The following is a 26,647-nucleotide window of genomic DNA, read 5'->3' as shown; positions in this document are numbered from 1 at the left end:
TAAGGGACTGACGTATGTTCCCACCACCCGATTCAACACATTTGATTGGGTCAGAGACCTGAACTTATTTGCGAGAAGATTGAAATCAACTAAGTTCTACAAGAACCATGATCTTCAACAATGCAGGGAACTAGGAATAGAGGAGACAGACTATCCCGATTTTCTGAACCTAATGGAACTATGGCAGGAAAGTGAGGGGACCTTGGGGGTAAGCCCCATCACAAAACTTAGAAATAAGAGCACAAACCCGGCTCCGTTTGGAGAAACACATAATATTGACTTGTTTGTGCTATTGGTCACCAAAGAGATTGAACAATTGGGTTCTCTTAAGGAAACAAACCCGTACAGAAGTAATTTAACATCTGACGAGACAGCCACACTACTGAGGCTTTAAAGAGACAAGTCAATAACTTTGAAACCCGCGGACAAGGGGGGGGGGAATCTAGTGATAATGGACGTGGTAACTCTTAATATGCGTTGGCACATCTTCTTATATGACCAAACAAACTATCAAAAACTTGGCGAAAACCCTCTAGGCGAAGACGTAGAACAACTTAAGGTCATTTTACTCCAAGCCCTAAAAGAGAAACGTATTAATAAACATGAATTTGAATTCATGAGTCCAAAATATCCACAGATTCGGACCTTTTACAGTGTACCAAAGGTACATAAAGGCTTAAACCCCCTTAAAGGACGACCAATTGTTTCGGGTATTGACAGCTTATCCCTAAACATCAGTATCTACAGTGGAGGAAATAAGTATTTGATCCCTTGCTGATTTTGTAAGTTTGCCCACTGTCAAAGTCATGAACAGTCTAGAATTGTTAGGCTAGGTTAATTTTACCAGTGAGAGATAGATTATATAAAAAAAAAAAAAAAAAAAGAAAATCACATATTCAAAATTATATATATTTATTTGCATTGTGCACAGAGAAATAAGTATTTGATCCCCTACCAAACATTAAGGGTTCAGCCTCCTCCAGACCAGTTACACGCTCCAAATCAACTTGGTGCCTGCATTAAAGACAGCTGTCTTAAATGGTCACCTGTATAAAAGACTCCTGTCCACAGACTCAATTAATCAGTCTGACTCTAACCTCTACAACATGGGCAAGACCAAAGAGCTTTCTAAGGATGTCAGGGACAAGATCATAGACCTGCGCAAGGCTGGAATAGGCTACAAAACCATAAGTAAGACGCTGGGTAAGAAGGAGACAACTGTTGGTGCAATAGTAAGAAAATGGAAGACATACAAAATGACTGTCAATCGACATCGATCTTGGGCTCCATGCAAAATCTCACCTCGTGGGGTGTCCTTGATCCTGAGGAAGGTGAGAGCTCAAACGAAAACTACATGGGGGGAACTTGTAAATGATCTCAAGGCAGCTGGGACCACAGTCACCAAGAAAACCATTGGTAACACATTACGCCGTAATGGATTAAAATCCTGCAGTGCCCGCAAGGTCCCCCTGCTCAAGAAGGCACATGTACAGGCCCGTCTGAAGTTTGCAAATGAACATCTGGATGATTCTGAGAGTGATTGGGAGAAGGTGCTGTGGTCAGATGAGACTAAAATTGAGCTCTTTGGCATTAACTCAACTCACCGTGTTTGGAGGAAGAGAAATGCTGCCTATGACCCAAAGAACACCGTCCCCACTGTCAAGCATGGAAGTGGAAACATTATGTTTTGGGGGTGTTTCTCTGCTAAGGGCACAGGACTACTTCACCGCATCAATGGGAGAATGGATGGAGCCATGTACCGTCAAATCCTGAGTGACAACCTCCTTCCCTCCACCAGGACATTAAAAATGGCTCGTGGCTGGGTCTTCCAGCACGACAATGACTCGAAACATACAGCCAAGGCAACAAAGGAGTGGCTCAAAAAGAAGCACATTAAGGTCATGGAGTGGCCTAGCCAGTTTCCAGACCTTAATCCCAGTAAAAACTTATGGAGGGAGCTGAAGATCCGAGTTGCCAAGCGACAGCCTCGAAATCTTAATGATTTATAGATGATCTGCAAAGAGGAGTGGGCCAAAATTCCATCTAACATGTGTGCAAACCTCATCATCAACTACTAAAAACGTCTGTTGTGCTTGCCAACAAGGGTTTTGCCACCAAGTATTAAGTCTTGTTTGCCAAAGGGATCAAATACTTATTTCTCTGTGCACAATGCAAATAAATATATATAATTTGGACAATGTGATTTTCTATTTTTTTTTTATATAATCTATCTCTCACTGGTAAAATCAACCTAGCCTAAAAATTCTAGACTGTTCATGTCTTTGACAGTGGGCAAACTTACAAAATCAGCAAGGGATCAAATACTTATTTCCTTCACTGTATGTGGATAATATACTACGGGACTTTGTCATGGGTCTTCCCTCATATGTAAGAGACACCACGGACATCCTTAAGAGACTTGAGGGGATAGAGATCCCATCTGGAGCACTATTGGCAAGCCTGGATGTTGAGGCACTGTACAGCTCTATACCCCATGAACAGGGATGTGGGGCTGTGCGGAGCTTTCTCTAAACACGAGGCATCCAGTTCAAGGCGCATAATGAGCTGGTTCTGACCCTATTGAACTTCATTCTCACCAAAAACTATTTTCTATTTGGGGGACAACACTTCCACCAGCTCAGAGGTACAGCCATGGGCAGCCCATGTGCCCCCAGCTATGCCAATTTATCTCTGGGCTGGTGGGAGAACCATGGTAGTCTGAGCAGAGAACAAGGCATCATACACCTCGTCCATCATTCTGTGGGCAAGGTTCATAGATGACGTTTTGATACTGTGGGACGATTCTGTCGACCGTTTCAACCAATTTGTCGACAACCTGAATGATGTGAAATATAGGCCTAATTCGTTCACAGAGTGAGAGGAAACGTCAATCAACTTCCTGGATATTACGGTGACTAAGACCATAATGGGAAATTTGACCATGAGTCTATTCCGTAAACCTACAGCCACCAATAATTTACTCGCATGGGATAGCCATCACCAAGTACCTCTCTAAAGGGGGATCCCTAAAGGACAGTATTTAAGACTTAGGCGAAATTGTTCCAATCTGGGGGACTTTATGGAGAAATCCCAACAACTTCGTAAATGATTTGGGAGTAGAGGCTACCCAGATAAGACATTGAGGGATGCATATCAAAATGCACTATCTGGGAACAGACTCAGCCTATTGGTCCCTAAATTAAAAGAGGTGGAGACACCCTCGCCAATAAGAATAGTAGGTACCTTTGATCACAGACACAGGGAGGTTAGTAACATCCTGTGTAAGTATTGGGGGATTTTAACGGCCGATCAAGATTTAAAAAAAGCAGTACCTTCCCATCCATTAATCACTTTTAGGAGGGGAAAAAAATCTTCAAGACCGTTTGGTACATAGTAATTTCAACGAACCTCCCTCCCTACCAACATGGCTCCCTAACAAACCATCAGGCACCTTTAAATGTGGTTCCTGCAAGGCGTGCAGATATATCGCCAAAAGCAACACATTCAGCAGTGTAGTGACTGGAAAAATCTATGAGAATAGTGAATTTGCCAATTGCAGAACTAAGGGGGTCATCTACATGGCTACCTGTGTCTGTAAGCAAAACGATATAGGCAAAACAATATGGGAATTCCGGAGGAGAATTTTGGACCATATTGGTAACATACGCAGGAAAGATGATACTTGCCTAGCAAGACATATGAGAGAAAAACATCCAGATAAACAGGATGAAATGACATTTAAAGTCATAGAAGTGATCAGACCCTCCAATAGAGGAGGTAACCTAGGCAGGTTACTTTTACAGAAGGAATGTAGGTGGATTTATCGATTTGAAAACACTACATCCACATGGAATTAATGACTATATGTCATATGTAAGTTGCATCTAAATCTCAGTTTAGTATATGATATCTTGTTGTATATAAGGTGGATATAGAGTAATATAAGGGACTATGTGCTACTAATAATACAACTCTGTATCTGCATCACACACAACTAGATGAGGGATACATTTATTTGTCACTGTACATCATTCCCCTAAATATATACTACACACACCACCAATGCATTGGAATGTGTCATTCCTTATATGTGCTGACAGCCTGACACACGTTTATATATTACCCCATACTCTCATAAAACATGCATTAGACAGACAGATTCAGACAAGTCTGGCATCGCTCACCATGGATACAGCGAGTCCCGACGCTGCCTCTCTGCTCCGATGTAGAGGAACAGTCTGAACAGTACATTCTTGCAGCTCTTTGCGGAGAGACAGGGCATGCCCATTTGCAACAGGGCTGACTCTGGAACTCTGACCACGCCCCCTCATGTTATGAAGGGAGGCTGTAATAGTGCAGACCATTGATTGGCCAGCACAGCCAAGCCCCCCAAAATCAGGGCGGGGCTCCAGCAAAGACGCGATTCCAGTTCATTGGTTGAAGATGACAGTGAGCTCATGAGGAGGAGGGTACTCGGTCTTTAAAAGACTGCTAGCCGCTGTGAGCGGCAAAATGCTCAATCATGTCCACGTTATGATTACAGAATCTGTACATTTACACAGACCTCTGGAATGCCAGAGGGTCTAATTTATCAACTCCGCGAGCCCCTGATGAATCACTGCAGAGTTCTCTATGAGTGAAGAAACGCGTAGGGCTAGTTGATTGTAGATAGGCAGGGAGAGTGTTTTGCTAACACGAGGGTCACACAGAGTAATCTACATCAGCTGCTGATACTATATCCGTTTCTGGCACTCATTGTGCTTGGAAACAGCAGCGGATTCAGCATTTGGAACCCGAGTGTTAGGTTTGTGACAAGGGGGGTTACCGATCCCAACTTGGAGATAACATCATCAAAATAAAATAAAAATATAAAAGTATGAAAAATCTAAGAAAAAATATATAATTTAAAATAAAAATATAAATGCTAGAGTGTGATGGTATTAACCATTAAGATTTCATAACGCATCCTTGTCCTATCTGAATCTATTACATGTGTCAATGTAAAGTGCGCAAGCACTAGTGAATGAATTATATAGATACAACTGTATCACTATCATAAACTGCTAAAGAGTGAAACAAACCTCACATTAAAGGTTGGGTTCTAACCAATAAATTCCCATTGGTATCCACCCAGTGAAACGTACTTGCTACAGTATTGTAACAGCAGTTTTTCACTGGCTACAATTCTAATATTGCATATATTAACACCGAGAAAAAGGAGTCGAACACTACTATTGAAAAAGTAGAAAATATCAAGTTTATTATATCAATTTAAAAATGAGGACATATAAAAAAAAACTACAGAGGAACCAAAATCAGGTCTGTATAAAGGCCATATATATAATCGTATAAACACCACATATGTTTTTAGTATAGAAATGCACAGTCCATGTAATTTACAGTGGCAAAACAAGCATTTAGTGTAGTTTGAAAATTCAAATGCTAATGACTTAAATACATGCTTCATATCTGTCTAAGTAACTGAGTATTTACAGTGTGCATTCTCAAACCCACTACAACAACAGTATATGGGGAGTATGGTCATAGACTAGAGGGATAGAACCTAGCATGATAGCCAGGCATAACTAGCCTAATGGCAGGGCCGGCCTTAGGGTAGATGGCGCCCTATGCAGAATTTTCTTTCAGCCGCCCCCCCCCCCCCCCTATCATAAAATAAAACAATCTAAGTAATACAACAAAGGCATTCTTTATTAACCCTTTCATGGCCGAGCTCATTTTGGCCTTCAGGACCAGCCCGATTTTTTCAAATCTGACGTGTCTCTTTATGTGGTAATAACTCTGGAATGCTTTTGTCTATCTAAGCGATTCTGAGATTGTTTTCTCGTGACATATTGTACTTTATGCTAGTCGAAAAATTTGGTCAATAAATGTATTGCTTATTTGTGAAAAACACAAAAATGTAAAGAAAATTTGCAAAAAGTATAATTTTTCTAATTTTAAATTTATCTGCTTGTAAGACAGACAGTAATACCACACAAAATAGTTACTATTTCACATATTCCATATGTCTACTTTATATTTGCATTGTTTTTTGTACATTATTTTATTTTTCTACGACGTTACAAGGCTTAGAACTTTAGCAGCAATTTCTCACATTTTCAAGAAAATTTCCAAAACCTATTTTTATAGGTACCAGTTCAGTTCTGAAGTGGCTTTGAGGGTCTTATATATAGAAACCCCCATAAGTCACCCAATTTTAAAAACTACACCCCTCAAAGTATTCAATACAGCATTTAGAAAGTTTCTTAACCCTTTAGGTATTTCACAGGAATTAAAGCAAAGTAGAGGGGAAATTTACAAATTTCTTTTTTTTGTCGGAAAATCCATTTTAATCTATTTTTTTCTGTAACACAAAAGGTTTTACCAGAGAAACGCAACTCAATATATATTACCTGGATTGTGCAGTTTTTAGAAATATCCCACATGTGGCTCTAGTGTGATAATGGACTGAACCACAGGCCTCAGAACCAAAGGAGTACCTAGTGGATTTTGGAGCTTCCTTTTTATTAGAATATATTTTAGGCACCATGTCCGGTTTGAAGAGGTTTTGTAGTGCCAAAACAGTGGAAACACCTCCAAAAAGACACCATTTGGCAAACTACACGCCTCAAGGAATTCATCAAGGGGTGTAGTGAGCATTTTAACCCCACAGGTGTTTTGCTGAATTTTGTGGAATTAGTCTGTAAAAATGAAAATCTAAATTGTTTTCAATAAAACTTAGAAATTATACATTTTTACAAGCAATAAAGAAGAAAAAGCACCTCAAGATTTGTAAAGCAATTTCTCCTGATTACGGAAATACCCCATATGTGGTAATAAACGTCTGTTTGGACGCACAGCAGGGCTCAGAAGCGAAGGAGCGCTATTTGGCTTTTGGAGATCAAGTTTACTCAATTAGTTTTCGGGTGTCATGTCGCATTTGCAAAGCCCCTGAGGGACCAAAACAGTGGACAACCCCCAGAAGTGACCCCATTTGGGAAACTACAGCCCTAAAAAGAATTTGTCCAGGGGTATAGTGAGCATTTTGATCCCATAGGTTTTTTGCTGAATATAGTGGAATTAGGCCGTCAAAACTTCTACTGTTTTTTTTGTTTTCTTTTACGGCGTTCACCATGCGCTATAAATGACATCATTTATTCTGTGGGTTGATGCGATTATGGCGATACCATATGTATATAGTTTTTTTTAATGTTTTATGGTGTTTGCATGATAAAATCACGGTTTTAAAAAAATTATTTTGTTTTTGTGTCACCATATTCTAAGAGACACAACTTTTTTATTTTTTATCTGGAAAGCTGTGTGAGGGCTTGTTGTTTGCGGAACAAACTGTAGTTTCTATTGGTACCATTTTTGGGTACATGCGACTTTTTGATCCCTATTTATGAAAATTATTTGGGAGCTGAAGTGACTAAAAATAGGGATTCCGGTATAGTTTTTTAATTATTTTTTTATGGCGGTCACCGTGCGGGATAAATTACATTATATGTTTATAGTTCAGGCCGTTACGCACGCAGCAATACCAATTATGCATAGTTTATTTATTTTTTTCATTTTTTTCTAATAATAAAGGACTTTATAAGGGAAAAAAGGCAATTTTTAAATTTTATTATTTTGACATTTTACTTTTGTACATTTTTTGTAACTTTTTAAACTTTTTTTTTTTTTTTTAGTCCTCCTAGGGACTTGAAGATCCAATTGTTGGATCGTTGTTATAATACCATGCAATTCTTATGTATTGCAGGGTATTATACCTGCCAGTTTCACACTGACAGGAGGTATATTAGGTCCTGCCTCTGGCAGGACGTAATCGCCTTCAATAGATGGCAGACCCGAAGCCTTTCTTAGGCTTCCGGTTGCCATAGCAATCGCCCCCCCCCCCGCAACAATCGGCCCCCACAATCGCGTAGCGGGGTGCCGATGTTGCTATAACAACTTAAATGCGGCGGTCACTATTGACTGCCGCAATTAAGGGGTTAATCGGTTCGGATCACCGCTGTAATCCGACCCAATGTTTTCCCCCAGTACTAAGGCTGCTAGTAGCAGCCTTTACTGGGAGATGCCGGGCTGCGGGGAGCGTCTGTGTGCTCTGTTAGGAGCACACGTAGATTAACGGGCTGCAGGCACAAGGACCAGTTCTGCAGCCCGTTAATCCATGTGGGGTGGTCGGAAAGGGGTTAACTTATCTCTAAACCCAACATATCCCAAGACGTTAAACTTAGGCTCTGTTCACATTTGTGTTCGGATTTTCCGTGGTTCTGTTCCGTTATAGGACTATAACAAGAAAAAGACAGAGCCATCTGATCAGCCACAAGACTTTAATGGGTTCAGTCGAGTTTCCGTTATGGCGTCCATCATTTTTCAGAGAAAATAGAAGAGCATGCTGTGCTATTTTGTCCAGCAAAAATGACAGAATCTTCAACGAAGGTCCCCAACGGAACCTCCGATGCAGATGTGTACGGAGTCAAACCTGCAAAAAAAGTCCATCTCCAATGCACGTCTCAACGGACGTAATGCGTCAGCCATCCGTTCGTTGCCTATAGACTCCCATGTTAAAAAAGTATACATTCAACCTATACTTTTTGACTGGATGGTTGTGACAGATGTCATCCGTTGGCTATACTCTTTAATGTTAAAAGAAAGTATACGTTAATGTACAGTATAGCTTTATTCCTGAATAGCGTGATATTGTATTTAACTGCTATCATGACAAATTGTATAACTTACGCAATTCAAGAAAACCTAAGGGTGGACGCATCTGTATAACCATTTGTATGATTATGAACTTGTATAGCATATTTAATAAAATTACATGTAATTTAGACTTGCTGTACTGAATTTTGTCGTTTCTGTACAAGTTAAAAAAAACCTGCGCCATTTTTGCTCCCAACAAACTAGTGGCAAAATGACAGTCAGTATAATTAAGCACTATTTTATTTATCACATACGTATGTTCCACTATCCCATTATATTAATCTATGTGGCTTATATATATATGTGTGTATATATATATATATATATATATATATATATATATGTGTGTATATATATATATATATATATATATTCATATAATGACATATATGTAATGGTATCAGAATATCAATGTCACATGACACATCTGGGGATGTTCCTATAATGATGTCACAATATCAATGTCATGGTAATGATGTCACAGTATAACGGACAGTTCTAAATGCCACGTTATAGATAATCCCACTGAGGGTGATTGAAGGCGTTATAGAGTGAGGATTGTGATTTGCTGTCATTGTGAAAATGGCAAAAAAAAAGCGTTTTGAACGCATCATTGTTCTGTCCGATTCAGAGGACGCTAGTAGTGACGAGGATTTACATCAGGTGAGCCGTCACTTCCCTAAAATTCCATTATTCTGGACTGGGCCAAGTGCCCCATGTCTTTCTGCTGCTAGCTTGTATATGAAATGTACTTGCCAACCATCCATTAATGCATGGACAGTCCATAGAAAATAGTAGACCTTGGATACCAGGTTCTTATCAATACATTGTAGGAGATAAGTGGTACTATTCTATTGTTGAGGAGCTATAACTGGTAACTACAGTTAGTGCTATGTCTGGGTCCCCTACAGATAAGCTATGTATAGGGGCTTCTTCTGCTGGGACCTTCAGCGATCAGCTATAATTTATGGGGGAACCCAGCAGCAAGTGTTTAGTTCCCCTCCAGCGCCACCATAACTTGCCTTACACCTTCACAAAATACATTTAAGCCCTGCATGCTAGGCCACCAATACATATTATTTTACAGGGGAGGGGTGCATCTATAAGTGGTGTGAAGTTACTGTAATAGTCACAGAAGAACCCCTGCCACATAAGAAGACACCTGTAGTATAAATGGCACATGATAGGTGGGGGGTCCAGTTACAGATTTTGCATTGAGACTCAGGAACTTCAAGTTACACCTCGGTTACAAGGTTACCAAAAACATAAAAAATGATCATTCCTAACTTGATGTAATGCCCTGCCCTCAGCCATAACTTACTCATATACTTCTAGTACAGGGAGGGAAGATTAAAAGTGACATCCTGTATTAGTGGCTATTAGTTACTATTAGTTACTCATTTCTAGTGATCGTTCTGTATATTATGTACGCTGCTGTGCTGTTTGTCGCGCATACATTGGATTGCTCCTTTTCTTTTTTTAGCCTCGTCCCAGAAAGAAACCAAGACTTCCAAATCAAGAACGGGAAGGTGGTTTCAATACCGGGCTAACACCCCGACATCCAGGTACTGCGCTCCTATTCACTACAGTCTCTGTACACTGATATGTCCCTCTACAAGAATCAAAATATCCAGTTATAAATCCCACTATTCAGTCTTCACGATCACTATTCAGCAGTCTGGGCTCCTGGATCTAGTGATATTTCTTGTTAAATTCAAAAGCGGGATTTCACATTTCACATTTATTACTGTTCATCTTTCTGGGAAAGCTGAATAACAGGCATTACTCACAGAGTAAATCAGCAAACTTTCCTAGCCTTGTTATACAGGGATATACCCACCCACCCCGGATCTCTGTAAAACTTGGTAGTTTTGTGATTACTGCAGCTCATGAATATTGAGGATTACTTAGGGTGCGCTATGTAGTCCTCGATATTCATGAGCTGAGGCTAGCCCCGCCTACCCACTGCTGATTGGCAGGTAGTTCTCCCTATGCACAGTATGGGGGACAGCTGTCAATCAGCAGCTGGTGGGCGGGGCTAGTAGCTGCCGCTCATGAATACAGCCTGCATGAGAAAAAGTGATTTTTGCAAAAACTACTGATCATTAACAAATAAGTAATACAGAGTTGGAATCAGGGTCTCTGGCACTACTTTATACTGTCCTTAGATAGAGCAGCAAAAACCTGGTGACACATTCCCTTTGAAGTGTGGCCTACTTGTTGGGCGAAGTCTAAAACACATTAAAAGGGACATATTTGAAAATCTGCCATTCATTATATGATACTTCACTTTTCACAATGGATGAGATTTAGAATAAGATGTCTCAGTGATCATCTAGAGACTAAGACCAGGATTTCTTGGTAGACTAGGATGTGTGTTAAAGGGGTTTGTCTGGAAATAAAAATAAGAAGTCCAAAGAAATAGAATCAAATAATAAAAGAAGCATCACTTACCTTTTAAATCCCCTGCTGGTCCCTGCTAGCCTTTGGTTGCTGAGCTACATAGTATCACGATGACACAAGTAACCACTACAGATACCGCTGAGGCCAGTGGCTTTTTTTTATTATTTTCCGCCATTTTCCCTCTTGGCCTGTTTTACTTGATCCCGGACAACGCCATTAAGCCCTGTTTATTTTCTTTTAATAAGTGCTATTATTCATGATGATAAGCTAATATTTAAATGTTACCTTTCTTTATCAGATATAAATACACCGCTACCATCATCAAGCAATGACATCTACAGGTAGGATAATACATCTTCTCCAATTCTGAACTCAGGTCCCATTAGGAGACATTTCTATTGAGGACAGCCAGCGTCCATTATCCAGGCTTCATATAAGATCCTGGTGGTTTGTGGGCTCTGTATTACTTTATATTCCCTGATCTACTGCTATTGACAATTTTATCCAGTTAATAGGAGTTTTTAGGTCCTAATATTAGAATTTCCCCCACTCATTATATGTCTATATTTATCTCTACAGATCCAACAATGTCATTGTGATTTCTGATGATGACGATGATTTTAGAAGTGAGGAAACACCAATTCGCAAAAGTAATGTGTAATTTGCTGTGTTTTATAGATACAATCTGGATTTATGTTATTGGACATAGTACATTGTTCATTTCTCTGTTATTCTCAGGACTCAGGACTTCTGATACAGAAGCTACTGATGCCTCTAAGCAGTGGGAATCTCCAGTGGTCAGTGACAGCGATGACGATGACTGCGTAATAATAACACCAACAACTGCTGTCACGGGTCAGTGCCCAAAACTTTTCTATGGACGACATCGATTTAAGTACAACATCAATGACATGAAAGTGCAACCAGACTTGTAAAATATATTTTGATGTGTAGTGAAAGCCAAAGGGTCTATCTGCTGGGAATCCTATTCTCTTATTAGTTTCTTATACTAAATGCAGCCATATTTATTCATATTCTTGCTTAAAACTTAAAATGGAGTCAGTCACTGAGACACATCCCCTACAATCATGGCCTCTTCAAGGTACCAGAATAGAGAAGAGCTAAAATGACCCAATAAAGTGATGATCATGGGCCAAAATGCAAAAGTAGAATGCCAAAGAAATTTATCGGATGGGAATACATCTAGACATAGTCTTTCTAGTGCTTACTGACGCTAGTATACACCATTTACAATGAACACATGCTAGATTTCACACCAAGATCAGCATTTCAGGGAGTAGGGTGCAAGTGCCCCCCTCCCCAAGCTTGTCTATATTACAGCTGTACAGAGGTCCTTCCCAGTGGCAGATAACCTTTTATTGATCAAGAGCCCCTGTAAGTAGCTACTACCCTACCTGTAGACATTATTATTTATGTACGTTTTCTCATTTGTTAATCTTAGTTAAAATGCCTCTTTAGCCCTTTAACACAGAATGATGTAAATATATGTCACCTGCAGGGTGTAGTTGCCACATAATGATATACATGTACGCCATTGTGTGCACGCATAGTATCTGTGTCCATGCGATCTCCGTGGGTACCTGACTGTGACTGAGATAACTTTGATCCCAGCATCTAGTGGGTTAGTCAGAGTGAGGGTGGACATGACAACTAAACTTAGATGTGATCGTTATTAGCTGGATCCTGCATCAGAGACACACAGGACCAGCTTTCAGCCGAGCCGTCAGTTCAGATGACAAGACGGCCGCGGCTTTGACAAAAGATACAGCTTCTATGTATAGAGGATACATAGAAGTTGTATCGTAAAAAAAAGTTTCATTAAAGTACATTTTTAAATCACCTAAAACAAATAAATTGGGGTTCAAAGGTATACATGGCCTTTAAGGGGTTAATATAAACCTTCCAATGCTGATTCTATCTTGCATTTTGGAAAAGATTTTCACTGCTGCATATTTCTATACAGATAAAGACCCTGTTGAATATCTTGAGGACCCCACTTCAGAGGAAAGGTGAGCTATATGAAAATTCAAGTTTCCGTAGGGGAGGTGTACTTTGTTGCCAAGCCCCCCCCCCCTGTCAGAATCTATGGCTGCTATAAGTCATACCCTTATGGCAGATACACCAGTTACTCATATTGTCCCTCTATTAGGTGATCAAAGTTCGATATATGATCTTTTATTTCTTTCAGGAGACCTATATGTAACATCCATAACTGTTTTATCGAGGACATAACATCATCCACATCCCCTTACATGACTCATTTCCAGGCGACCAAACAGGAGCTGGTAACACGACTGTACAAGCTATACAACCAGACCGTGTTTAACAACAAGGTATCGTATTGTCAATCTCTGGGTTACACATGCAGACGTACGTTTTCTCATTGTGAAATCTCTTCATGATATTTCTTAGAAGTAGAGAAGAGTTATCCCTTGTGTCTAGGCCTACCGGAGGATCTACTGATACTCTGATGGACAAGTCTGACATTTTCTTTAGCATATGGAAGAAATCTGGAGTTCCCAAAACAAATAGAGGGCATAGAAGCTCCATCATGGCTGTAACCAATGTATTATGTGCTGCATATTCCACATTAACTATAGCTAACTTACAGGTGTATTCCACTTAAATTTATCTTATGACGTATTATTGTCAACCAAAGCTATGAGTCGATTCCCCAATGATTTCCAAGAGAAAGTGCTATAGGGCACACTACTGTAAATCTCTGACCATTTCCACAAATCTCCAGAAGTCTCTATTAGTTTGGCCAGAGATGTAGATACTTCTGTTTGAGAATCACTGGAATCTGTGGAAGAGGCCTACCATGCATGGACGAAGATTTATGAGATTTAACTATATTGTCTTGATTTTGGAAGAAAAATGTCTTTCAAGTGATTTTTAGATATCATTATAGGTAAAATCTGCTCATCACACAGTCACCATGTATTTATTATCTTTGGTTTAAGAAGGTTGTAAAAAACTCAGATGGGAAGTAAGTCACAACAGAGACATTTAGGCAGCTCCGAGATGTGACTGCATTTAGCTCTGTGCTTGATAGATCTTAATGTTTTTTGTTTTTCCAACTGCTTCTTTAGCTTCCTGATAACTTACAAATAACCTGGAGTAAAAGACTGACTGCAACATCTGCTCAGTGTTGTAATGTACAGGGGGATATAAATCGATATTCCAAGATTGAGATCTCTGAAAAAGTCTGTGACTCTGCAGGTAAGTTTCATAATATGTAAAAAAAATAAAATAAATTTTTACGACTGCTTTCAAATGTCAATATTTGATAGAAAATCTTTAATACCTATTGAAATTATATTCTTTTTTATCTTTAGATCGCGTTAGAGATGTATTGATACATGAAATGTGTCATGCTGCTTGCTGGCTTATCAATGGAGTGCAAAAAAGTGGACATGGCCAATTGTGGAAGTCCTATGCTCAAAGTGTCACCCGTGTCCACCCTGAGCTACCACCGGTGACCATATACCACACCTATGACATCAATTATAAATTCAACTACGTGTGCGAATGGTGTCTTAACCGGTAAGTTGATATTTTATTTTCATGTACCTATAAAGACTCACAAATTATAGAATGACTTCAGACTGATACTTTTGGTCTTATGTATCTTTGGCCATTTACTACAGATGCAGCAGAGCTGTCATTATACTTCTTTTATACACTATAGCAGACTTAGGTGGTTTATCAATGAATGCCAATTTTCGGGAGTAATTGCATTAAGAAATGGAATTGACATAAATGCCATATTTATGAAGCAATGACATTAAAAAAAAAAGAGAGCAGTCCCCATAGTAAAGGTTAAAATGGCCCACCCCATGATGATGCTGGTTTTGTCATCCATGACAGTAGGGTCTGGTGTTTTTGCCCTCCATATTTAGATATTTATTTTTATGTTAGAATATACAGAGGAAAATAAATCTATAGGCATACACTGTCTTCACTCAAACACATTGAGGCATCTTCCATTCTGTTATCACGCAATCTTTTATGAAATGGCCATATAATATAAGTATAAATCCATGTCCATCTTATAATGTCTGGTATTCCTGACCAATTCCTGTCTTCTAACCACTTTCTGTCTCCATAGGGTGGGACGGTTCACAAGTCTTAAAGACGAGAGAGCACATTGCCGTTTTTGTGGGGGCAGACTGCTCTTAATGAACACCACCGAAAATGTGGACATGCCATCTACCAGTCATCACACTCCATACTCACAGACATTCAGAGAGAACTGCAGTGCAGCCAAAAGAACAGCATCTGGAATAAACCATCAAAAATCAATGCAGAGACTCAATCCTGGATGTTCTATCAAACGGAAGCGATCTGCTCGTTCCCTTATCAAATGTAAGTATCTATGTTCTTCATGATTAAAGTTGCTTAGAAACATTATATACCAAGGGGCTTTGCAGGAAAGGCTTCCGACGACATATAGTTACTGACAGATGTGTCCTCCCTTACTTTCCCTCTAAATCCGATATAACCCAAGATGTTAAACAAACATGTAAAAAAAACAACTTATATACCTCTGACAGATGCCTCAGAACGATACCATCCATCAACCATTCGAGCCCATAGACTCCCATGTTAAAAAAACATATATGACACCATCCAGTAACAAAACATATATGTTAAACGTATATCTTTTTAACATAGTAAGTTATGAGCTGTGGGTGGCTGACAGATGGTAGCTATCAGAGTCATCTGTTAGCCATCTGTTGTCCGTAGACTCTCACGTTCTCTGACCCAAGTAATACACCAGTTTCCCACTAGAATCCCACTCCTCCCTATTCTTCCAGCCCTTAAAGTGTTGTAATTGAGCCGCTAGATAATATATCCATGCATTCGGAATAGCTAACCCTCCCTGTTCCACTGGTAGTTGTAGCTTTTCCAGTTTTATCCTGGGGATCCCCCTTTTCCACACCAAGTCCCTAAACAAGTTATGGATTCTCCTGAACCAGTATTTAGGCAACCACACTGGGGCATTATGCACCACACAAAGAACCTGGGGCATCAGAATCATTTTGATGAGATTTGCTCGACCCAATGCTGACAGTGGTAACCCGAGCCATATTTTGGTCTTATCCGTGAGTTTGCTCAACAATGGTATCACATTCAACTCAATAAAGTCCTGCACCCTCGCCGATATCGTGATTCCCAGGTACTTAAATTTCTATACACACGGTACCTCAATTCCTCCAATCACCAACGGCGTATCCACTGGCTGGAGTGGCAACAACACCGACTTATTCCAATTAATTTTTAGTCCTGAGAATCTACCAAATCGCTCCAATACATTCATTATCACTGGCAGTGAGTAATTTATTTCTCCCACGAACATCAAGATATCGTCCGCATATAGTGCTATGCGCTCCTCCAGCTCCCCACAACGAAACCCTTCTATCCCTGGATGCTGTCTTACCATATTGGCTAGGGGTTCAATTGCCAGCGCAAATAGTAGTGGCGAAAGTGGGCATCCCTGTCGCGTTCCCCTCTCCAGTCTGAAGGAATGTGACATCCTTCCATTTGCTCTTATCCTAGCTACCGGCTGCTTATATAATAATTGTACCCATTTTATAAATTTCCTTCCAAAGCCGATCCGTTCCAAGACAGCCCACAGATACCCCCATTCCACACTATCAAATGCCTTGGCGGCATCCAAAGACAGCACTGCTCTACCCCGTGCATCCGGAGCATCTGTCTGCAAATTCAAAAAAAGTCTACGTAGATTAACTGCTGTAGAGCGCGATGGCATGAATCCCGACTGATCCGTCCCCACAATTTTAGTCACTACTCGCGACAGCCTATTAGCCAGTACTTTTGCTAAAATTTTTATGTCCGTGGTTAATAGAGATATCGGTCTGTATGAGTCAGGTTGTTTCCGGTCTTTCCCTTCCTTGGGGATTATGACTATAACGGCTTCGTAAATTGTCTGCGGTAAACGCCCCCTGGTGAAACTATCCTGGAACACTTCCAGTAACTCCGGCAGAACCGTCTCTCCATATGTTTTATACAATTCAGTTGGTATACCATCTATCCCTGGAGCCTTTTCGTTTGCCATAGAACTTAACGGTTCCTGTATTTCCTCTAGCGTAATTGGCTCCTCCAATCCCTCTCTCTCCTCTTCCCCCAGGGTAACCTATGTCATTTCTGCCAGATATTCTGACAGCAGATCCTCCGAATAGTCCACCTTAGTGCGATACAGTTCCATGTAGAATGATGTTAACACCTCTAATATATCCCCTGTTTCTCCAACCAGAGTCCCGTGCATTGTCTGCAACTGATGAATGAACGCACTTTCCCGCATCGGCCGTGCCATATTTGCTAACAGTCTGTCCGCCATTTCACCCTCCTCATAGTATTTTTGATGTAAAAATAATCTTTTATTAGCTGCTTGTTCCAGCTGATGTTCCCTAAGCAATTTCTGAGCAACCTTCCATTGGGCTAGTGTTTCCGCAGTGTTATTAGTAACGTGACTCTCCTCTGTTACTGTGACCCTATCTGTCAGATGTTGACCCATTTGTCGCGACTTAGTTTTAATGAGCGAGATCTCCCGTATATACACTCCCCTTATATTCGCCTTCATAGCATCCCATAAAATATCCGTAGGGACCGTGCCTTTATTGAACTCAAAGTATTCTCGCAGACTCATATTTATTATCTCCTCTCCCACCAATCGTATCCAGAACGGGTTCAACCTCCAGTGCATTCTCAAACCCCCCATCTCTGAACTTGTTCGAAGCTTAAGTAGCATCGGAGAGTGATCAGACAGTGCTCGTGGTAAGTATTCCACCCCTTCCACACATTCCATCCCCATTCCATTATTAAACATTAGGTCTATTCGTGATAATGATCCATATGTAGATGATACACACGAATATTGCATAGCAGAGGGCCATTTTGCCCGCCAAATATCCGTAAACCCAGCTTCCATCATGTACTGTCCGAATCTCGTCAGGCCAGTATCCCCCACCCCTCCCCCTTTTGGAAATTTATCCCACCCTTTGTTCATTATGTTGTTGAAATCTCCCATCAATATAGTCGGTATCATAGGCCACCCAGCCAGTTTCTCCAAACATCTCTCTCATCGGACCCACAGAGTACGGGGGAGGCACATATAACACCACAATTATATATTCCCAGTTAAACAATTTACAGTGCACCCCGACGTATCTACCTGCCCTATCTTTAAAGGAATCTATACAGCTAAAAGGCACATCCCTATGAACCAGGAGGCTAACCCACCTTGAGTATGTAGAATGAAAGGAATGGAAACTATGTCGGATCCAAACCCTATGCGCCTGTTGCATCGTGTCAGTAGTAAGATGAGTTTCCTGCAAACCCATCACTCCAGCAGACTGTCCTTTCAGGTAGTCAAAGATAGCTCGCCTTTTTGTTACCTCCCCCATACCTCTCACATTCCAGGACAGAAGATTTACCCTACCCCCCATCCGAATCTTTTTTGCATTTGACAGTGGCTATTTCCGTTACTCCCAATGACAATCAGAGCGTACTGCGTTTCAAACTCCCTTTCCCTCCCAAACATCCCCCCTCCCACCACCCCCTCCCACTCAACTTTCCATAAACGTACCCTCCTCAGAGGGCCCGGGCTGGTGAAGAAAACTTCACCACTATGACCATACTGCTTCCCTTTCACATTGTAGAAATCCATCTGTTTCCACAATTTAACCTCAAAAACCAAGAACCTCCCGCCACCTCCTCCTCAATAAACAAGTAGCATTTTTATGACTCCTATATTCAATTCTGCCCTTAAACTGACAGCATCTTTCCTCTCCTCCCGCCAACGATGAGATCTACACTTCATCTTAACAAAAAACCATCATATCAATGCAGAAAATAATGCCTTATATTCCTGTGTGAGTCATCTTCCTCCCACTATGGCAGAGTCCCAACTTCATCCATCCACTTGTTGATCACGCCGCCGCTTCCTCCGGATCATGTCGTAGGCGAGCCTCGTGACTGTCCAGCCATCGTAACACATCTTTCGGATTTTCGAAGAACTGTACGGATCCCAACGCCGCCACTCGGAGCTTAGCCGGATACAACATGGAGTACTGAACTCGAAGATTCCTCAGTCGTCTTTTAATGTCCAGGAATTGCATCCTCCGTTTCTGTATCTCCGCAGAGAAATCCGGATAGAACGACACTTTCACCCCGTTCACTCTTATGTCTTGCCTTTCTCGGGCCTGCCGAAGAATCAGATCTCTGTCCTTATAATGAAGCAATTTCACTAGCACCGGTCTCGGTGGCCTTCCAGGTGGGCCCGGTCGTGTGGGCACTCTATGGGCTCTTTCCACCGCAAACAATGGGGTTAGCGATCCCTTGCCAAAAACCTCCAATAGCCATTTTTCGAAGAAGGCATCTGGATTGGACCCCTCAACTTTTTCAGGGATGCCCACCATCCTGACATTGTTTCGACGTAAGCGGTTCTCCAAGTCATCGGTTTTTGATAAAAGATACGTAACGTCCACCGCCACAGCATTCACCTCTCTTCTCATAGGCAGTATTCTGTCTTCTAATTCACTGACTCGACCCTCCACCGCTGTCGTACGTTCCAACACTTTCTGAAGATCATGACGTATTATGGACAAATCTTCCTTAATTCCCCCCACCTGGCAGGTAAGTTTAGCTAGTGTGCTATTGCTCAGGCTTACCGCCGAAAAAACATCTGCCAGCGTTGGGCCCGGTATGTCCAGGGTCTGTACGCCCTGATCTAATCCTCCTCCTGAGTCATCTGAAACAGTCTCCCCATTCTCCTCCTCCTCTGCCTCCATTTGCGCTCGCAGCGGTTCAAATCTGGATCCTGAACGGCCAGCCTGCTCCTTCCCTCCATCCGCCATCCTTTCCCTCTTATCACCTTTCACAGGGGTTCTTCTGGCAAAGCGCTCCAGCCGCGATGCCGCCGCCCCTCTCACATCCCTGCTCACTGCGTAGGAGCACATGTCAGCGCCATCTTGCGCCCCCAGCTCACCGTCCTCTGCCGTCTTAGATCTCCTGGACCGGGTCATCACAACCTCCGATACGTCCAGAATTACGTCTCCCTGATCACCACAGTTTCCCCTCTCTCCTCAGGTATGTCTCCGGTAGGAGAAGTGAGTCTTAGGATGATTCTGCAGGATATCGGCAGCGGGAGCTCCGGTTTATGCCTCCACTCACATACGCCGCTAAGCCACGCCCCCACCCGGTTAACTTCTATTCATAAGTTAAGTATGGCCGCTTTGTTTTCACCTCAGTATTGTGTGCCATGCTATGGGACGTGCTACCTGACATCACACGCTGTATCGCGTCTTCCAGGAAGTCGCTGCATTCAGTCTCCACGAGGTGTCACAACGGAAGTAACATCCATCGCTAGGACACGCTGGTAAGATGGCGCCTCCTGTTTTGCATCAAAGGATGTCACGTTCTGAGTTTCCCATCCACTCCTTAGTCCGGGCGAGTGCAACGTCATACACTTCTCTCCATTCGTTTACACTGCAGATAGCGATATAGCTATATCGTTATGTGCAGCCACATAAACACACTATAACGTTACTGCAGTGTCCTGACTATGAATATACATTACCTTGAGCCAGGACGTTATGTGTATTCATTCTCCTGACCTATTCTGTAGTGTCTCTGTGATTTACAGCACAGCACAGCGAGACCTCTCTGTGAATGACAGTTTACAGCGTAATCTCGCGATACTACGCCTGCTATGCTGTAACTCACAGAGACGCTACAGAAGTGTTAGGATTCTGAATACACATGACATCCTGGCTGGAGGTAATGTATATTCATTGTCATGACACATGTGACTGCATATAGCGATATAGCTATATCGCTATTTGCAGTGCAAATTAATGGAGAGAAGTGTATGCTGCTAATTGGTCACTGATTGGTCACTGATTGGTCAGCGTCATACACTCCTCCGTACAACGCCCACTTGGTCATATAGTAAAACACGCCCAGTTGTCCATTGAGAAACTCATTAGCATAAAGCTAATATAGGTCATAACTCCGTCAAAAATGATCGCTTTTCTAATTAAAAAACACTGCGGTAATCTACATTACAGCGCCGATCACATCATGTACAATATAGGCCACTTATAATGTGGTGACAGAGCCTCTTTAAGCAATATAGTGTATGAGTTTGCTGAACCTTGCCGGGAAGCTGAACCCTCATTTGCTAAAGGTAACTCAGGTTGCTGTTCCGTTCTGCTCAAAATAATTTGCCATGCTTTGGGACGAGCTACCTGACGTCACACGCTGTATCGCGTCTTCCAGGAAGTCGCTGCATTTAGTCTCCACGAGGTGTCACACCGGAAGTAACGTCCATTGCTAGGACACGTCACTGAGGCAACGTGTTTAGCGTGCACTGGAAAGATGGCGCCTCCTGTTTTGCATCACAGGATGTGACGTTCTGAGTCTCCCATCCACTCCTTAGTCCGGGTGAGTGCAGAGTGGGGGCAGGGGATGTAACTCTAATGAGACTATTACACTATTTAAGCAATTCAATGTATGAGTTTGCTGCACCTTGTCGGGCAGCTGAACCCTCATTTGCTAAAGGTAACTCAGGTTGCTGTTCCGTTCTGCTCGGAATATTTTTTTTGCTGTGGCTTAACCTCTGCAATTTTATTTTTTTATACATAGATGTCCTCTACTGGAACCATTCCTTCAGGGAAAAGAAAAAGAAAGTCTAATTTTACACAATGTGCTTCATGTCACCAGCCCATGCCTAGTGATTGGGAATAAGATATATGTGCTACATAGCCAGACTTGAAGGAACCCCCTCCTCTAAGGCCATGTTCAGACGTGGCGGAATTTTTCAGCTGCAAATGTTGGTGCAGATTTGGGGCAATTACGCAACTAATCTGCACAAACATTTGCATATTTGACAGTTAATTCAGACGTTGCAAATATCATAGTGGACTTGCCACAGTTTTCAGTTTTTGCATTGCAAAGACTGAAATCTGCAGTGAAATTCCGCTTCTTCTCCGCAATGGAATGAGGATGCTGCAGAGGGAAAAATGTGCACCGCAGCCTGATTTCCGCACAGTTATTTTCTGCAACGTCTGAACTAACGAATTCCGCCACGTCTGAATGTGCCCTAAGGCAAAATAATAAATTTCTTGGTTCAAATGTAATTTGTCCAATGTCTTTCAGAACTTTGGCCATGTTTCTCATAAAAAAACAAAACTGTCCATAGACATTCTAAACATGTGGCTCAGACTGAAACTTCTTCATCATCTGTTTTGTTTTCTGAGGGAGAAGTTTTGTCTCCTGAATCAGATGAAGGAACAGAGGAAGATTATGATATTCTTCTCTATTTTTCCTTTCTGCTGGAGGCATTTAAAGACACAATCGAGATACAGCGCTCCCCCTTTGTATATAATGCACACAGCGCTCCCCCTCTGTATATATAGTGCACACAGCGCTCCCTCTTTGTATATAGTGCACACAGCGCTCCCTCTTTGTATATAGTGCACACAGCGCTCCCCCTTTGTATATAGTGCACACAGCGCTCCCCCCTTCTATATAGTGTCACAGAGCACTCCCCACCTTTGTATATAGTGTCACACAGCACTCCCCTCCCCCTTGTATATTGTCCCACGTAGCGCTACCCTCCCCCTTGTATATAGGCCCACACAGCGCTACCCTCCCCCTTGTATATATACACAGCGCTACCCCACCTAAAAAAAATATATATATATTACTTACCTTGCCCTGTGGCGGCCGCTCCAGCTAGACGCATGTGAATCCTCCGGACTAGACGTATGCGCAGACCGGCGTGATGCAGTACCTAATTATGCCGGCCTGAGCAGGAGGGCTTCAGTGCCTTATAGGCTGCAGGCCTAACGTGGCCTGCAGCCTATAATATTCATTTGTATCTGAGTCCCGAGGTCTCAGATACAAATGAATGTGGCTGCCACTAGCACCGGGGCCCCTCCAGTGCTAGCGACGCCACCGGGCATAATCGGGTTCGGGCGGCTATGGGCCCCCCGGGAGCCTTGGGCCCCGGGCAGCCGCCCAAACCGCCCTAATGATGATCCGCCACTGGCTGCAGCTTCAGCTAAAGTTTTTAATAGCAAGGCCTTTGAAAATCTTAATTTAGTTCTAGAGTTTTTTCAACAAGGTTTTAAGAAAATTCTGAAACTTAACAACCTTAACCCCTTCCCGCATTTTCACGTACAGTTACGTGATGGGAGCTGGTGTTTTCCCACAATTCCACGTAACTGTACGTGAAGGAGATGGAGCTGGCTCAGGAGCTGAGCCAGCGACATAACCGCCGGGTGACAGCTGTATGTTACAGCTGGCACCCTAAGGTATCGGCCAGGACCGGAGCTAGCCTATGATCCGACCGATTAACCTATCACATGCTATGTTGAATAGAGATTGCAGCATGTGAGGAGTTTATAGCCACCGGCACCCCAGCAACGTGATCGCTGGGTTGCCGGTGGCTGCAAAGGCGATCGGAGGCCTAATACTTACCTCCCGGTCGGCCAGCAACAAAATCCTCCTATGCCCCATCGTCGGCGGGGCCCAAAAGGCTTCCGGTACCATCGGCAAGATGGCGCCAAACAGATTCCAGCTCAGAAGCTGAGCCAGCGTCATCAGCAGTGGGTGTCCGCTGTATGTTACAGCGGACATCCCACTGTAAAGGCAGGAATCGGAGCTAGCCGTTCAATGCAGCGATCCTATGCGATCGCTGCATCAAAGTGGTTTGTATCAAATCGGCAGCCTGCCATGCGATGGCAAGGCTGGCGACTGCTACTATGGCAACAGGAGGCCTAACAATGGCTTCCTATCTGCCATTACGGAAGCCGATAAGGCCCCATCTGGAGGTGGAGCCTGATCGGCTTGCTGTCAGTGAACAACTGACAGTTCTAATACATTGCACTACATAGGTAGTGCAATGTATTAGAACATCAAACAAACAGTTAGACCTTCAAGTCCCCTAGTGGGACTAAAAAGGGTAAAAAAAAAGTGAAAAGTAAAAATAAAAGTTGTAAAAAATACAATAAGGGTATGTTCACACGAGGTCATTACGTCCGTAATTGACGGACGTATTTCGGCCGCAAGTACCGGACCGAACACAGTGCAGGGGTGCCGGGCTCCTAGCATCATAGTTATGTAATCATGTTTTCAGTACGGGAAAGTTGTCCGGCAGCGAGGCAGGGACTCCTAGCGTCGTACATAAGTATGATGCTAGGAGCCCGGCTCCCTGCACTGTGTTCGGTCCGGTACGTGCGGCCGAAATACGTTCGTGTGAACATACCCTAAAAGTTTCAAGTAATAACATAAAACACAATCACCCTTTTTCCCTTATCAAGTCATTTATTATTGAAAAAAATAAATAAACCATATTTGGTATCGCTGCGACCGTAACGACCTGAACTATAAAAATATTATGTTAGTTTTTCCGTACAGTGAACGCCGTAAAAAAAAAAACCTTAAAAAATACTGACATAATTGATATTTTTGGGTCACTTTGTCTGCCAAAAATTGAAGTAAAAAGTGATCAAAAAGTCGCATGTACACAAAAATGGTACCTATAAAAACTATAACTCGTCTCGCAAAAAACAAGCCCTCATACAGCTCCGTCGACTAAAAAATGAAAACCGTTATGACTTTCACAACTTGGTGACAGAAAAAATCCAAAAGTTATTTTATTGTGCAAAAAGTTGTAAAACATAAAAAAGTGCTAGAAATTAGGTATCGCCAGAATCGTAGTGACCCGCAGAATAAAGGTAACATGTAATTTATAACACGTGGTGAACGCTGTATAAAAAGAACTAAAAAAATATGCCAGAATTGCTGTTTTTTGGTCACCTTGCCTCCCAACAAAAAAAAGATAACAAGTGATCAAAAAGTCGCATGTACCCCAAAATGGTACCAATAAAAACTGAAGCTCGTCCCGCAAAAAAAACAGCCTTCATACCGCTACGTCTATGAAAAAATAAAATTAGTTAAGGCTCCAATAATTCAGGAAAGAAAAAATATGCAGTTGTGCCGACCCGAGGGAAACATTTTTTCTGTTTCAAGTGGCGAATTATCAAGGCCCCTAAAATTAGGGAACCAGGAAGGGGAGGGCCCAAACATATCTGCTGGAAGCGAGGGTGCCCGTATTATAACAGGACAACACTTTCCCAGCAAAATTCCCCAAACTGCAAAGATGCCGAGTGTGGACCAAAAGGGGAATAAGTAAGGAACATTTATTAGTGAGACACCGGCCTGTGCAGAAAGGATTGTGTCACAGCGTAACGGAAGCACCAGTAAGACTCCAAACAAAACTACTACCAAGCAAAATCCACGCTCCAAAAGCCAAATGGAGCTACCTCCCTTCTGAACCCTACAGTGTGCCTAAACAGCAGTTTACTTACAAATAAATGGCATCGCCATACCCGGGAGAACCCTGTTAACAATTTTTGGGGTGTTTGTCTCCAGTGGCACAAGCTGGGCACGACATATTTGCCACTGAAATAGCATATCTAGGGAAAAATAGACATTTTTACTTTGCACCTTCCGCAGCGCAATCATTCATGGAAAAGGCCTGTGCGGTGAAAATGCTCACTACACCCCTTAATAAATGCCTTGAGGTGTGCAGTTTCCAAAATGGGGTCACTTCTCAGCAGTTTTTTTTCACATAAGAGCCTCTGCAATTGTGATCCAATACTTTGTAAATTGCCAAATTAGGCCTTAATTTTACATGGTACTCTCACTCCTGAGCCTTGATCAAATGTCCAGGCAACAGATTAGGGCCACACGTAGGGTGTTTCTAAAACCGGGAAACACAGCATAATAATAAGAGAGCGGTTTTGTTATGGTGGCACAAGCTGGGCACCAGATTTTGGCATAGCTATGGAAAAATCCCATTTTCACTCTGCAACATCGAGTGCACATCCATTTCTGCCAATCACCTGCGGGGTTACTATGCTCACTACACCCCTAGGTGAATACCTTGAGGGGTGTAGTTTCTAAAATGGGGTCACTTCTGGGGGGATCCACTGTTTTGGTCCCACAGGGACTTTGCAAATGCGACATAGCGCCCAGAAACCAATCCAGCAAATCTGTACTCCAAAAGCCAAATGGCGCTCCTTCCCTTCTGAGCCCTACTCTGTGCCCAAACATCAGTTTATGACCACATTTGGGGTATTGCCGTACACAGGAGAAGTTTCTTTAAAAGTGTTGGGGTACTTTTTTTAATTTATTTGTTGAGAAATTGAAAAATTTTCAGCTAAAACAACGTCTTATTGAAGAAAAAGGATTTTTTTTATTTTCACTGCCCAATTCTAATAAAATCTATGAAACACCTGTGGGGTCAAAATGCTCACTACACCCCTAGATGAATTCCTCAAGGGGTGTAGTTTCGTGAATCGAATCACTTTTGTGGAGTTTTCACTGTACTGGTACCTTAGGAGCTTTGCAATAGTGACATGGTGTCAAGAAACCAATCCAGCAAAATCTGTGCTCCAAAAGCCAAATGGCGCTC

The 26,647-nt window shown here is 42.1% G+C and overlaps 1 protein-coding gene across 1 annotated transcript; it reads left to right on the top strand.

Moving 5' to 3' along the window:
• Positions 1-9,254: 9,254 nt before the first annotated feature.
• On the top strand, positions 9,255-14,440 carry LOC142741749 (uncharacterized). Its single transcript, XM_075851102.1, has 9 exons — positions 9,255-9,375; positions 10,196-10,277; positions 11,414-11,456; positions 11,695-11,765; positions 11,854-11,970; positions 13,100-13,145; positions 13,325-13,469; positions 14,229-14,358; positions 14,430-14,440. The coding sequence occupies exons 1-9, from the start codon at positions 9,295-9,297 to the stop codon at positions 14,438-14,440; spliced, it is 726 nt and encodes a 241-aa protein (XP_075707217.1). The 5' UTR covers positions 9,255-9,294.
• The last annotated feature ends 12,207 nt before the right edge of the window (positions 14,441-26,647 follow it).

Source organism: Rhinoderma darwinii, chromosome 1, assembly GCF_050947455.1.
Source record: "Rhinoderma darwinii isolate aRhiDar2 chromosome 1, aRhiDar2.hap1, whole genome shotgun sequence".
Lineage (NCBI taxonomy): Eukaryota > Metazoa > Chordata > Amphibia > Anura > Rhinodermatidae > Rhinoderma > Rhinoderma darwinii.
Note: the sequence above shows the minus strand (reverse complement) of the source record. Positions and strands in the feature narration are given on the sequence as shown.